This window comes from Cucurbita pepo, chromosome LG19 (genome assembly GCF_002806865.2).
Source record: "Cucurbita pepo subsp. pepo cultivar mu-cu-16 chromosome LG19, ASM280686v2, whole genome shotgun sequence".
NCBI classification, from domain to species: domain Eukaryota; kingdom Viridiplantae; phylum Streptophyta; class Magnoliopsida; order Cucurbitales; family Cucurbitaceae; genus Cucurbita; species Cucurbita pepo.
Genome location: NC_036656.1, coordinates 6,660,484 through 6,674,992, shown reverse-complemented (window position 1 = coordinate 6,674,992; position 14,509 = coordinate 6,660,484). Strand labels below are relative to the sequence as shown.

The 14,509-nt window shown below is 38.3% G+C and overlaps 2 protein-coding genes across 3 annotated transcripts; one reads left to right on the top strand and one right to left on the bottom strand.

Moving 5' to 3' along the window:
• The first annotated feature begins 9,012 nt into the window (after positions 1-9,012).
• On the top strand, positions 9,013-9,721 carry LOC111781569. Its single transcript, XM_023662238.1, has one exon. The coding sequence runs from the start codon at positions 9,149-9,151 to the stop codon at positions 9,689-9,691; it is 543 nt and encodes a 180-aa protein (XP_023518006.1). The 5' UTR covers positions 9,013-9,148; the 3' UTR covers positions 9,692-9,721.
• A 470-nt stretch (positions 9,722-10,191) lies between these two features.
• On the bottom strand, positions 10,192-14,375 carry LOC111781568 (putative protein FAR1-RELATED SEQUENCE 10). Of its 2 annotated transcripts, none has more exons than XM_023662236.1 (4): positions 14,158-14,375; positions 12,978-14,050; positions 12,442-12,885; positions 10,192-12,348 (listed from the first exon to the last, which is right to left on the bottom strand). In XM_023662236.1, exons 2-4 carry the CDS (start codon positions 13,995-13,997, stop codon positions 11,734-11,736), a joined length of 2,079 nt encoding a protein of 692 aa, XP_023518004.1. In that variant the 5' UTR covers positions 13,998-14,050; positions 14,158-14,375; the 3' UTR covers positions 10,192-11,733. The 2 variants fall into 2 exon arrangements, with proteins under 2 accessions (XP_023518004.1, XP_023518005.1); XM_023662237.1 differs by having other exon boundaries at positions 12,978-13,684.
• Positions 14,376-14,509: the final 134 nt, after the last annotated feature.

The window sequence follows — 14,509 nt, the reverse complement described above, 5'->3', positions numbered from 1 at the left end:
GACTATTTCAACCAAAATAATAATAATAATAATAAATAATTGCAATTTATAATAATGTTATTACGTAAGTATGACTCATAGTTGATGTCATAAAAAACTATTCGCATATGATTTTCAAATAATTGGATATGAGGTGAGTTTGTTTAGAGGACTCATATTATTATATATTTTTTTATTTTATTTTATAAATTTATTTTATTATTATGCACGGCGTGAATTTTGTCACGTATTAAGCTATTTCACAGAGTTAAGATAGGTAGTTTGGTCAAAGAAAAAAGTTAGAATGGGAAGAAAAATGGGAAAAGGTAGTTTGGTCAGAGGTTGGAATTCAAGTGTGTGCGGTGATTTCATAAAGTTGGAGATATGTTAATTGTACTAACCATTTGTGAAATGTACCTTCATTCTCAACTAACCTTTGTTTAATTATTTATTTTTATAATATATCATGTTGAAGGGATAGTGACTTGTATTGATGCCGTTCAAATTAATACAACCATAGTTTAATTTGAATTATTAAACTCGTAGACTTTGGGTTTTAAATGTTTATTGTTTTGGTGTGGTCTTCCATCAAAGATTTTAAAAACCACGACTTTACTAAATAAAGCTCATGATGTTTGAATATGGTCTTCAAAAGCCTTGCTTTCCATTCCATTTAATTGTTGACTTGGACTCCAATTAGTGGGCAGTGCAGGGGCAGGTTAGAATTGAGATTGTTGTATTTGAGCTTTTACTGTGAAACGCGTCTGCTACGAAAATTTTTAGTACTTTTATAAAAAAATATATATTTTCAAAGCCCAAGATACTCGCTTACACTCTTTATTTCTTCTAATTGATGTGGGACTCTCCAATCCACTTCCTCCAGTGTCTTTGTTGGCATATCGCCTCGTGTTCACCACCTTTTGGGGCTCAGACTCCTTATTGGCACATACCTGATGTCTAGCTCTGATACCATTCCAACTCTTATAAAGAATGTTTCGCTTTCCTCCCAACCCAACCTAACCCATGTGGGATCTTACAATCCACCTCCCTTTGCGGTCCAACATCCTCGCTGACTCTCTCTGTACCTTTTGTAACTATTCAAGCACACCGATAGCAGATATTGTTTCTTTTATTTTTTTTATTTTCTTTGGCTTTTTCTCAACTAACCAAATCATCTAAGGACGCGTTTACAAAAATACAATATTCTACGTTTATGGGAAATGGAGAAAACAAGGAATAATTTCCAAATCGGGAAGGAGAAATAATAATTAGAGTCGTCCGATCCAACTGAATGCAATGCAGCGTATAAAGGATATGAGTCGTGAATTGACGGCGGAGAGGAAGATAATGCAAAACGACAGCGTATAAAGGATATGAGTCGTGAATTGACGGCGGAGAGGAAGATATTGCAAAACGACAGCGTATAAAGGATATGAGTCGTGAATTGACGGCGGAGAGGAAGATAATGCAAAACGACAGCGTATAAAGGATATGAGTCGTGAATTGACGGCGGAGAGGAAGATATTGCAAAACGACAGCGTATAAAGGATATGAGTCGTGAATTGACGGCGGAGAGGAAGATAATGCAAAACGACAGCGTATAAAGGATATGAGTCGTGAATTGACGGCGGAGAGGAAGATATTGCAAAACGACAGCGTATAAAGGATATGAGTCGTGAATTGACGGCGGAGAGGAAGATAATGCAAAACGACAGCGTATAAAGGATACGAGTCGTGAATTGACGGCGTAGAGGAAGATGAGTGGAAGCGACAAAACCAGGGGCTTGACGCGGTTTCTTAGAATGGCAATTTCGAAATTTAAGTAACAAATTAGGGCGTTTAGTTAAAAACCTCTCCTCCCAAGAAACGTATACGCGCCTAGGGATCTGCAAAGAAGCAGCATGCAATTTCGTTTTTATATCCATCCTTTTTAATTAGTGACATGGCATTTCGAAGGTTCACATACATTTCCGCGGAGCAGCGATCCGCTGCTGCACGGTGTAGGATAACACAAAGAAAATTATAATTTCCAAGATAAATTTCTAAATAGAAATTTAAAGAGAAAAAAGAAAATGGTTGTTTCGGTCCAATCATGGCTATGGAATTTTCTTTAATTAGCAAATTAAAAAAATAATTTAAAATGACGTGGCATACACTGCCACCGCCAAAAGAAAAAGAAAATAAAAAGATTAAAGTAATATTAATTTGGGAGGGGTCCAATTTAATGTAGTTCGTCAGGGTCAGAATTTGAGAGTGCTTTTTTTAACTTGCAAACGTGTGTGGAATTATCTTTTGCTTTTGTTTGTTTCACACAAAAACAAAACAAAACAAAAAGCACATAAATTGACGAGTGTGGATAATGCATTAAATTGGTAATTATTACGTGGCACAATTTTAAAAAAAATATAATAATACATATTTATTTACAAATTTACAAATAGTAATCTAAATATTCAAGTTAGAATTTGGTTATGAGACGCGTTCCAAAATTACTTTATTTATGTAAATTAAAAGAAAAAAAAAAAAAGAATCGAGATATGCTCAAACCTCTTTTTAAAAAGGAAAAATAGTTTACTTTTTATTTAATTGCTTTCACATATGATGACCCTTTTTAGGTTAATGTGTAACTGCAATCCCTTTCAAAATAATTGCTCACGTTTTGTAACAAAATAATTAATTAAATGAAAAAAAAAATAAAAAATATTTATTTATGTTAGTCCAATAGGAAGGACCCGTACCGAAACTTCGATCAAAGCCCACAAAATTGAATGGGCTTTAAAGATCATGGCCCAATTTAGGATTTGATGGCAAGGCCCAAACATATTGCACTGGCGAATGGGCCGTGGCCCAAACATATGTTTATTTTATTTTATTTTATTTTTTAGTAACAATAATAAATTAAAAAATTTGAACACAAATTTGAAACAAAAAAGTTGATTTAGGTGTTGATATATGTTAAAATTTGGCTGGCTTTGTTTGTCTGTTGGAATGTACAAATCCAAATAAAGAACAAAGTGTTTGGACAGATTTGGTCGGTTGTGTAGCTACTGAACTTACCACTTGTCATTATATATATTTTTGTATGATTTGGTGTGACACCATTAACTTCAAATAAAATTGGACTTCCATTTTATTGGTCATAAAAATTCCCAAATAAGGACAACCATCTACCCCTTTATTTTAATTATTCATTCTATTACTTTTTTTTATATAATATTTCAGATCATGTATTAACCTTAATGTAACCTAAGCTTAACATTTTTCTAATAAACATATTTATAATAAAAAAAAGTTAGTGTATCTTCAAATGATTAATTTTTTTTTTTTTTTTTATATTTCATTTTATTTAAAAAGCTGCGATAAAGAATGGTCCATATTTTGTACAAACAAGCATGTGTGAGTATATGAACTACTTTATATTGTGCCGCTATTAATATCTCATTAAATCAGTTTTTTTTTTTATTTTAAATTTTGTGTCGAATAAATATAATAATTTACGAGCTAAGAGATTAAATAAATAGGGTTTCGAGACTAAATATATATTTTTAAAATAAAAAAAAAAATGGAAGAGGGTTTGAAAACAGAATTATTTTGGGAAATGGCATAGAGCAAAGGCATATGAATGGGGTTTGAATTGGAGTCAAATTATGGAGAGAAAACCAGGGAAAAAGAGTACTCTAAAGGGAACTTTACACAAAGCTGATTAAAACTTTGAATTGACAACTGAAACTCAAGAAATTGAAAAAGAAAAAGAAAAAGAAAAAGAAAAAGAAAACCCCAACAATATTTGGGCTCCATGGTCCACCCTCTCTGCAAAGATAAATGATTATTATTTAATTAAAGGATTAAAAAAAAGAATTATAATTAAGAAAAATAGGCAGTTGAGATTTAAGGGTATCCCTTATATAGTAAGAGTGGTTGAGTGGCAGTTACATAGAACCATCCTTAATTAGGGGATGCTGTTGGTGGTGTATGGATTTATAATATAATAATATTGTTGATTAAGATAATAATTAATGAATGGTGTAACGCCCAATACAAATGGATATAGTAAAAAATAAAAATAAAAAAAAAATAATAATAAAAAATAAAAATGCACGGCACGGCACGGCACGGCACGCCTTGTCTTAGAGAAAGAGAAAAGAAAGGGAGTCCCTTTATTTCTTTTCAATCTTTCGGATTACGAAGCCCAAAAAAAAGAAAGGGAAAAATAATGGAGAGAGTGAGGGGCTGGGTGAGGGGCTGTGTGAGGGGCTGGGTGGGTGCTTTTGTTGAAAGTGGTATCAGAAAAGAAGCATCTAATCCACCAGCTTGTTGTGTGGGTATCTGCAGCTTTGGGGTCGGCATGCCATTCTCAGCCAAATGCTTGCAGACAAAGGCACGTATTCTGAGACACCAACAAACCCCCTTCCCCTCTTCACTACACATTAACGCACAGAAAGCGAAAGAGAGAGGTAATTCGAATGTTGGTATGTTTGTCTTTGTCATACATTATTGTTCAATCAAACCAAACCCCTATGCCCACATCCTTTTTTTTTTTTCCATTCTTTTTTCTTTTTAATATATATACCGTTCTTAAATTAAATTTACTTAGTTGAAGCATATATTAGATTGGTAATAGTCCAATCACGAACGGTTAGCCGATATTGTTTCTTTGAGCTTTTCTTCTCTTTGAGCTTTCCTTCTCGGACTTTCCCTCAAGATTTTAAAACGCTTTTGTTAGGAATGTTTCGTTCTTCTTTTCATTGATGTGGGATCTCACATCAAACGTTTTTAGACAGTAATTGATTTATAAAATTGAAAACTGAAAACTCATGGTCTCTATAGAACCATAAACTGTTTATGTTTAGTGATGAGATCCATATTATTTGGAGAGGGGAATGAATCATTCATTACAAGGGCGTGAAAACCTCAACTTAGTAGACGTGTTTTAAAATCTTGAGGTTGACGGTGGTATGTAACTAGTAAAAGCGGACAATAATTGCTAGTGGTGTGCTTGAACTGTTACAAATGGTATCAGAGCTAGACACCAGGCAATGTTCCAGCGAGGACGTTGAATCCTCAGAGAGGTAAATTGTGAGATCCACACCCGTTGGAGAGGGAACGAAACATTTCTTATAAGGGTGTGAAAACAGATGTGTTTTAAAACCATGAGACTAACGACGATACATAATAGGCCAAAGCGAACAATATCTGCTAGTGGTGGGTTTCGAATGTTACAAATGGTATCAGAGCCAGATACTGGGCGGTGTTCTAGCGAGGACGCTAGACCTCATAGACTCATAGGGGTAGATTATGAGATCCACATCAGTTGTAGAGGGGAACGAAACATTTCTTATAAAGATGTGAAAACTTCTCTCTAATAGATGCGTTTTAAAACCATGGACTAGCGACGATGCATAACAAGCCAAAGCGGACAATATCTGCAAGTAGTGGGTTTCGATTGTTACAAATAGTATTAGAGCCAGACACCAGGCAGTGTTCCAACGAGGACGTTGAACCCTCAAAGGGGTAGATTGTGAGATCCACATCAATCAGTTGGAGAGGGAACGAAACATTTCTTATAAGGGTGTGAAAACCTCCCTCTAGGTAGATACATTTTAAAACCATGAGACTAACCACGATACATAACAGGCTAAAAGAGGACAATATCTGCAAGGAGTGGGTTTCGATTGTTACAAATGGTATCAAAGCCAGACACCGAGCGGTGTTCAAGCGAGGACGCTGGACCCTCAGAGGGGTAGATTGTGAGATCCACATCGGTTGGAGAGGGAACGAAACATTTCTTATAAGGGCGTGAAAACCTCCCTCTAAGTAGATACATTTTAAAACCATGAGACTAACCACGATACATACCAGGCTAAAAGAGGACAATATCTGCCAGCAGTGGGTTTCGATTGTTACAAATGGTATCAAAGCCAGACACCGAGCGGTGTTCAAGCGAGGACGCTGGACCCTCAGAGGGGTAGATTGTGAGATCCACATCGGTTGGAGAAGGGAACGAAACATTTCTTATAAGAATGTGAAAGCCTCTCTATAGTAGATACATTTTAAAACCATGAGACTAACGAGGATACGTAACCGGCCAAAAGGGACAATATCGAGTAGGAGTGGGCAAAACGGTTAAATGTTTTAAAAATTAATTAAGCATTTTGGAAATCTACTTTGAAGAACTAAATAGATGATTAGTATCTTGATTGTAAGTTCCAAGTATGTGTGGTTTAGGCGTGTGTTGTAGCGCCCACATATCATTCGGTTTGAAGGAATCAAAGGTAGGAAGGAAGAGGGGGAGGCAGAAAAGAGGGTCGCCATCATCTCCAAAGCTAAAGAAAAGGAGATTGCTTTTTGGAGACAAAGTGACAGACAAAAGTGAGAGACAGAAGTGAGAGAGGGCATCACCAAAACCTATTATTCCTCCAAACACACCCTTCCATGTGCTATTTAACAACATTCCCTTGTCTCTTCCCCTTGTTCTTTTCCCCCCTTCCCTCCCGATTCTCATTCCTTTTCTAATCATTTTCTTCATTTTCATTCACCCACTCAACTAACTCATCACCCCCAATCCGACACACTTGTAATCATATCTATATATATATATATATATATATATACCCCATTCCTTAACAATCTCAAACACTTGTGTGTTGTGTTCTTCTTTTGTTTTTCTTCAATGGGTACGCACCAATCCAACCACCACCCATCTCTTGTCGTTCAATCCTCCATTGCTCTACTTCAAGAGAGATTCAGACAGCTTCAGAAAGTGAAGGAGATGAGAGAGGAGAGAGAGCTTGTACGATTGCTATCACTTTCCAACCCCAAAAAACATGGCTTGTTCAATACTTGTGTGTTGTTTGAACCCTCCGTTGCGACGATGATGATGCTACCGACGACGACAAAGATGTTAACTTTGCCTCAAACGTCTCTATCGCTTTGGCCGACGTCGCCATCACCAGGCAAGAAGCTCACCGTTGGTGTTGATGTTGATGTTGACGTGCCTGCATTGATGAACTTATGGCCGGTGGATAATGTAACTACTAGTACTAGTACTAGTTCGTCTTGTGATAGCGGCATCTCATTGATTAGTAAACTAGAACATGATCATGAGTCTGACTCTGATATCGATGTTGATACTTCTCTTCACTTGTAAACATCAAATTTTCTCTTCCTCCAATCCCCTACTTGCTTCAATATTATATGCTCAATTACTTTCATTGCGTTCTCTATCCATCAAATTTATCGTGAACCCACGTTGTCTAATTAAAAAGTTGATCGTGGATTTATAAGTAAGGAATACATCTCTATTGATATGAGACAATATCATACCATTGCGAAGATCAGTGATTCTTAACAGTCCTAATCACATTCATGCACAAACAAACATGAATGTTGATTATTAAGAAATGATCATTTCGACCATGCGGGTATGTTTTTTTTCGTTCTTTTTTACTTAAAATACAATGGATCTAGCATTGTTGTTGTGTTCTTGATGAAACCCACTTCGTGTTTATACGAATGGAGACAAAGAGATGGGTTGGATATATAGTACGTAGTTGGTAGCCATTAAAACAAGTTAAAGAAATGGAGAGGGAGATTTTGGTGGCGAATGTGGAAGTTAGGTAACTATTTTGTTGGAATGTGAAGGAATATTTTGTAAATGTTTGGTTGTGTTTTAGGGTTTTAGGGTTTTAGGGTTTTAGAGAGACGAATAACCATCGTGGGTCGATCGATCGAGCGGTCGTGAGCATCTTAAAATTTGTTTTGTAAGTTAGTATGGTGTAAGCTAATCTGAATACTCACGGATAAGTAGTAGAGAGAGGAGGGGTTTAGAAATGCACGTGAAAAATGAAAGGGATGAAGAAGGGGCTAGCAGAATTGTCCCATAAGGGACAGAAACCACATTCACAGAGTTGAACCAATCATTTTGGGTTATTTCAGGGTTGGATTTGGCCAACATTTACCCCATATTTTGGGGGGTGTCTTTGCTCTCTCTCTTTCTCTGTCTCTTGCCTCTTCCTAGTTTTGTTCATATTTCTGCCTAATAAACCCAACAAAAAATGCTATATTTGTTCATGTTCTCCTTTCACCTCGTGTATAATTTTCAAATTTTGATTGCCATTTTTGGAAGCTTCAAAGCAACCACAATGGCGGCATTGTTGTTCCTCCAACGTGGACAACCACGTTTGAGTTGGTATTATATGTTTATGTTCAGTGGGCGTCATATTCTCCCTCGATCATCAAAAGGGTTTCCAATATGGGAGCTCGAGGAAATGCCTCAAACCCTAATAATAGGGTTTGTCTAATAATATTTATTTATACGACTCAAATGGTCTAAATCGACCGTTATCAGATATTGTCCTTTTGGAGCTTTACTTTTCGGGCTTTTCCACGATTTTTAAAACATGTATGCTAGGATAAGATTTCCAAACCCTTATAAAGAATATTTCGTTCCTCTGTCCAACTGATGTGAGAGACTAGCATTTTTGCTAACACTCATTTCCTTTCTCCAATCCATGTAGGTCTCTCTCCCCCACTCCACTCCCTTCAAAACTCAGCGTCCATACTGTCACACTGCCTTGTGAGCTTCGTCCTCCCTCCCAAGTCACCTGTGATCTCACAAAATATTAGACAAAATTTAAGAATGGTTTTATAACTACTGGTGTCAAATGTTCATCCAAATAATTCTAATTAAATGAATTATTATCATTATTAAAAAGAAGTAAAAGAAACACAACGAAGATTGTTGTAATCTTGTAATTAAGTTAGCGGCCCGGCTGCCTCCTCCGTCATATCACAAAGTCCAATGGAATGGCCCGTCAACGTATTGGGCTACAGGAATGGCCCGTTAATATATTGGGCTACAGTAATATCCTGTTAATATATTGGGCTACAGAAATGGCCCGTTATATATTGGGCTATAACAATGCTCCTTTAATATATTGGGCTCCCTGATGGCCCATTAATGCTGTAGCCCAATTTCAAACTCCAAAATGATCGGCAATGGCCCCTCATTCTCAGCCATAAACTCCCAGTTTAGAACTGAAATCAATACTAATCCTCCATTAACGCATAGTTTAATCCCGTCAACACAACACTCTACATTCTGGATAACATCTCTTCTTCCAACAATATGGCCTGAGCTCAACAAGCTCGATCCACAAACTCAACAACAATGGCCACCTCTCTCAGAACTCGAATCCACTTCTCAATCTTCCCCACTTCAAGAAACCCACCAATTTCTCCCCCTTTAATTCCGATCAACGTCCCGACCCCTCTTAGAAGCCCTTTCCGGCCACTTGCATCCTCTTCGCCGCCGAAATCTCCGGCCAAATCCCCGACGAATACTTGGCCATCGGATCTCAAGGCAATCGAAGCACACCCAATGGAGAGCTCGAGGTTTCTGATCATCGGAGCCGTTTCAGTGGGCGTTGCCCTGTTTCTGATGGGTTCCGACGGGGAAAGGGCTTTGGCTTTGGGGCCTGAAGGGCCTTTGGTGGAGGAATTTTGGGACAATGTTAGAAGATATGCGATTTACGCGGTTACTGTGAGTAGTGGTGCTCTTTACACTATCCTTCTCCCCATTTTTGAGCTGCTGAAGAACCCCATTACTGCTGTTCTTGTTTTAGCTATTTTTGGGGGTACCATTTTCATTATCTCTCAAGTGCTTTCTGCTATGGTTGGTGTCAATGAGTTTTCTTATGAATATGCCTATTGACCAATGAAATGAAGTTTCAATCTTATCTTCTTTTTTTTTTCAAAATTATATCCCAATTGTGTCTGAAAAGAATTGTGATCATTCCGATCCGGCTGGGGATGTCCGCCATTAATGGAGTATAAGGTCTAAGAGCCACATAAAGGGCCGTGTTCTTCCTCTGTTTTCTTTCCATCTTCCTCTCCTTCCTCCTCCTCCTCCTCTTCACCGTCACCTTCCATTTTTGTCGACGAAGGAAATCTGAAACGGAGGGAGAGCTCCACCACCGCCGCCGCCGCCGCGTCTTCTCCTTTTCTTTTTCATCATCTTCTTCTTTTCTGTCCTTCATTACAGTTTTCTTTTTCCGGAGATTCCCCTTGAGCAAAAGCAGAGATCATCCAAGTCCAACCAAGACATCACATCAACCGAAATAAGAATATACAGATCCATACCATTCCAGAAGGAAGCGGAAGAACGAAAACCGAAAGAATTTTGTTCTTAAAATGATGTGAAACCATGGGCCCTTACCAAAAGAACGAAGTCCCTAATTTGCATTAATCACATTTGAAAAAAATTCGAGATACAAATTTCACAATAGCTTAAATCTCAGGGTGTCGATTAATTGCCCATGTTCTTCCTGTTTTCCTCTTCTTCCACGTTATCAAGTTCAAGACGCCTTTTTTCCCTCTCTGATTGAAAACCCATGAATTTATCAACAGAGAATGGACGTCTGGTTTAGGTTGCATCCATGTATTCTTCTGTGGACTGCTGGTTTTGGTTCACCAGATTCACATTCAAATATGTGAAGGAAGCGTTATGAACTCCCCACACCCTTAATTCCTTCTTTTCTCTCCACCTAACTCCCCATTCCAGAAGGAAGCTACTTGCCGTTATTGAAACAACACCTCCAAATTTGAATCCATATTCAATTCTATATTCCATTGAAAATTACTTCACGAAATCACCACAGCCACTACCAACCTTCCAAACAGAGCTAGCCATCAATTAATTCTGGCACAAAACCAGTATATAGTTTTGTTTGTTCTTTTTGTTTTCCCTTTCCCCTACCTATAAATACAGTTGCTTCCCATTCACCGCCTCTTGCCTCTTAACTCAAAACATTCCCTTTCTCTCTGTTTCTTCCTTCCAAACAGAGATGGCCATGCCTTTAAAATGGCTGCTTCATTCAACAAGTTACCCTCTCGGGAACCCGATCGAGGTCCCGAAAAGCTCACAAGGGAAAAGGGGTTGTGAAGAAAAATGCGATTCTGGGTTTCAAATGCCTCTTCATTACCCTCGTTACAACAAGGCAGATTACCAGAAGATGGAGGACTGGAAGGTGGATCTGCTTCTCAAGGAATATGGCTTGAGTTTTCATGGCAGTTTGGAGGAGAAGAGGGCCTTTGCAATGGGGGCGTTTACATGGCCTGATCAGAATTAATGGCTATCATCTCTTTCAAAACAAACACTCCACTGTTTCTTGAGAGCTCAGCTCAGCCAGTTAATGGTGTATGGTGTTAGTGCCTATGAATTCATAATGTTCATACGCTATGGAGTATCCAACTTTCTATTAGTCCAACACAGTTTCTAATATCCCATCAGTTTTCTGTATAATAAGAAGGGCAACGCTTCTTTTGTTTCTACTTTCTTTCTGTAGACTTTGTTGTGAAGTATAATAATTGAAATCAGCTAAAGTTTTCAGAAATAAGAACGACAAACAAGTAGCAGGCTGCCTCATTCATCTAACTATGTTCAAAACATTCAGTATATGTCTTATAAGCTTAGGAGAGATGTTCATACCGAGATTGATATAAATCATTCATCCACGATTCAAAGTCACGTATGCTGAATTGTTCAGATGCTTGTGATACGATACCGTACAACGCTCGAGAGCCTCCGACGATAATTCTGCATCTCTTCAACGTTCTAGCCAGGCATGTTCTAACTTAAAGAACTTAAAGAACTGCTTGTGATATGCAGTTCTCTTCCTTCCCAAATACTCAATCATGCACAAAGTATAGACGCAGATGAATTCAAATTCGTAGAATCCCTTTACAGAATCATTATTAACCATTTGGTGATTCAGTCAAATCCATAGCTGCAGTCCCGTCACCGTCTGGCATTCTCCTGACCTCGTTAAGAAGCCTGGTGAGCTCTTTCATTAGTTCCTTACGGACGTGCTCGCAACGTTCCTTGGTGACAGACGCTTCTGCAAAAAGAGCCTCAGTAAGGTGCTGATATTCATGAAACCAATCGCCATCGTTACTCTGAATACCATGACCATCACTTGAGCCTAGAGAGCTTTGCCGTCTCCATCTATCTAGATAATATTTATCAGGAAGCTGAAAGTAATTCTTTATAATGAATATGCGTAAAGCATGTCTGCATAGCAAGCCTGAGGATTCAAATTCCTTACAAGAGCAGTGAATCTGTTCACTCTCTGCAATCCACATCACAAGACATTCTCCATCCATTTTCTTAAAGTGGCGTACGAGATATGATCCATCGGCCATTTCAGATGCAGCATACTGCATGGCTAACACTAGTTCGTGCTGCAAAGCATTGAAAGCAAAAGGGGTGAGGATGCTTCGTGCATGTTCTTCAATAGGGATATTTGTCTTAGCTTGCAAATACTGCATCTCCTGATGCTCATGGCCTTGGAAGTTGGCTGAAATGCCAACCTGAAAGAATTTGAAACAACAAAAATGAAAGATTCAAGAACAGTACAATAAAAGATTTTATCAAAGGAAGTATTTGATTTCCCAGAAAGTTACCTTCTCAAAAAAGCTACACAAACACGTCTGTGCATTAAAAACTCCTTTTAAGAATGAATCAACAGATTTGAAATAGGCTGGTGTAGCCATTTGAGCTAAAAGACAACCTCTTATGTACGACGGTACCCAATATTCCCGAAAAGAAAATAGTAAATCAATGTGCTTGTCCGAAACAAGGCCGAACATCGATACCATTTGACCCCATCGAATATCGAAATCCTCTGTACTCTCCACAGAATACAGCAAATCAAATTCGGCTTTGAACTCTGCATAATGTGATCCAAGATGAAGAGAAAACCAACTAGATACCTTTGACAAAATATTCCATTTAGGAATTATGTGCTTAGTGGCAGGTAATTCAGTTCTTATTGCATCTCTAAGCCCTGGATCAAGATCAGTCAAAATTGTCTGCGGGAATGTTCCTCTCATGAAACGAATAAAGGTCTGTAATTTTAAGGTGAAGATGAACAAATTCTCAGAACAGCATAAACTAATATGAACATAGAACAACAAAGAGAGTAATATACTATGTGTACCTGCAAAGCCCAAGCAAACGAACGAGACGTTTCATCTTGCAACAAAACACAGCCAAAGAAAATAGTCCTACCATGGTTATCAATGCCAAGCCACACTCCCAATAGTAACCCATATGTGATTGAAGAATAAGTAGTATCAAAATAGACTACATCCCCAAACATGGCATAAGCATTAACAGAGTATCCATATGACCAAGCAACATGTTCGACCTTATCATTTGAATCAACTGTAAAGTCATAAACAAACTCTTCATCCGATTCCTTAGTGGCTTTACATGCCTCAAGAAGCTCCATTGTATCAATCTCTCGTTTCTCGTTTAGCAACGCGTCGTGTTCTTGAACAATCTTCTTACGATTTTGAACAAAGTTTCTAACATCTCTCTCCAAAAAAGGCAACTGACCTCCATGAATGCCCTTTTCCAATTCCAATACCTTTACTATACGATGAATGGGAAATCCAGCTTTGGAAAGCAGAAGTATGCGTTCTTGGTCGGCCTCGTGAATTTTACGATACGCAGGAAGGAGGCGAACTTGGTCATCTTCAAGGAGTTCATGGTTATGTACATTGCTGAATTGCACTACAAACCACTGTGCAATTCCTTCACATACTTCCTTTGACAAGTACATCTTAGCATCACACCCACAACGCACAGATTTCCTATCTCTATGATGCTCCCCAATGGGCTTTTTCTTAGCAGGTGCAAATCCTGAACGATAACAAACAAAATCTCGTTTATAAACACCCAATTGTGGGCTAAGTCTTGACCGCTCTTTCCTAATGGAAAACCCATTGTTCCTAGCGAAATTCCCATAATACTCAAACGCATCATTGTCAGTCTTAAACACCATCCCCACATAAGGGGCAACCATGGCTTCAGATGAAACCCTTTCGGACTTCACTAACTGCGCTGCAACACAAGTTTCTTCACCCTCTCCTTCGTACGAAACATAACATTTCCAATCCCCACAAGGGCATTGCTGCCGTCGAATCCATACGTTTTTCGATGGAATGGATGTCATTGGCTAATAATACATCAAATTTCTCAACACTAACGAATCTATTGATGACCCTCCTTTACAGACATGACAAGAATTTACGCCAAGAGAAAGAGAGTCGTGATTTAGTGGGTTCGAAGTTGAATTGAGGTAAAAATTTACAAACCCAGAATGATTTACGTACCATAGATGATGGGAAGTGCGTGATTAAACCAACATTCCTCTTCGGTTCAAATCTCACCGGTTGGCTTGTGTTGTGTTCATCTCCCTCCAGTGTTTCCCCTTCGCTCCTTTGGAGTCCGGATGGTTGCACCGAACGGAAGAAGAGCTCACCCAACCCAACTTCGTTTTGGGCTTCTCTGTTTGTTGGACCTGTAAGAACATGTTGACCCTTTACTAGAGTTCAAGCAATTTCTTGAAAGTTCTTGCCATAAATTTTGATGCCCTTTAATTAGGTTGGTTAGGGTTAGGTTCATCTCCTTCATAGCCTTTTAGGTTTTTGATAGGAAATTTAAATTCTTACCATTTTAATCCCT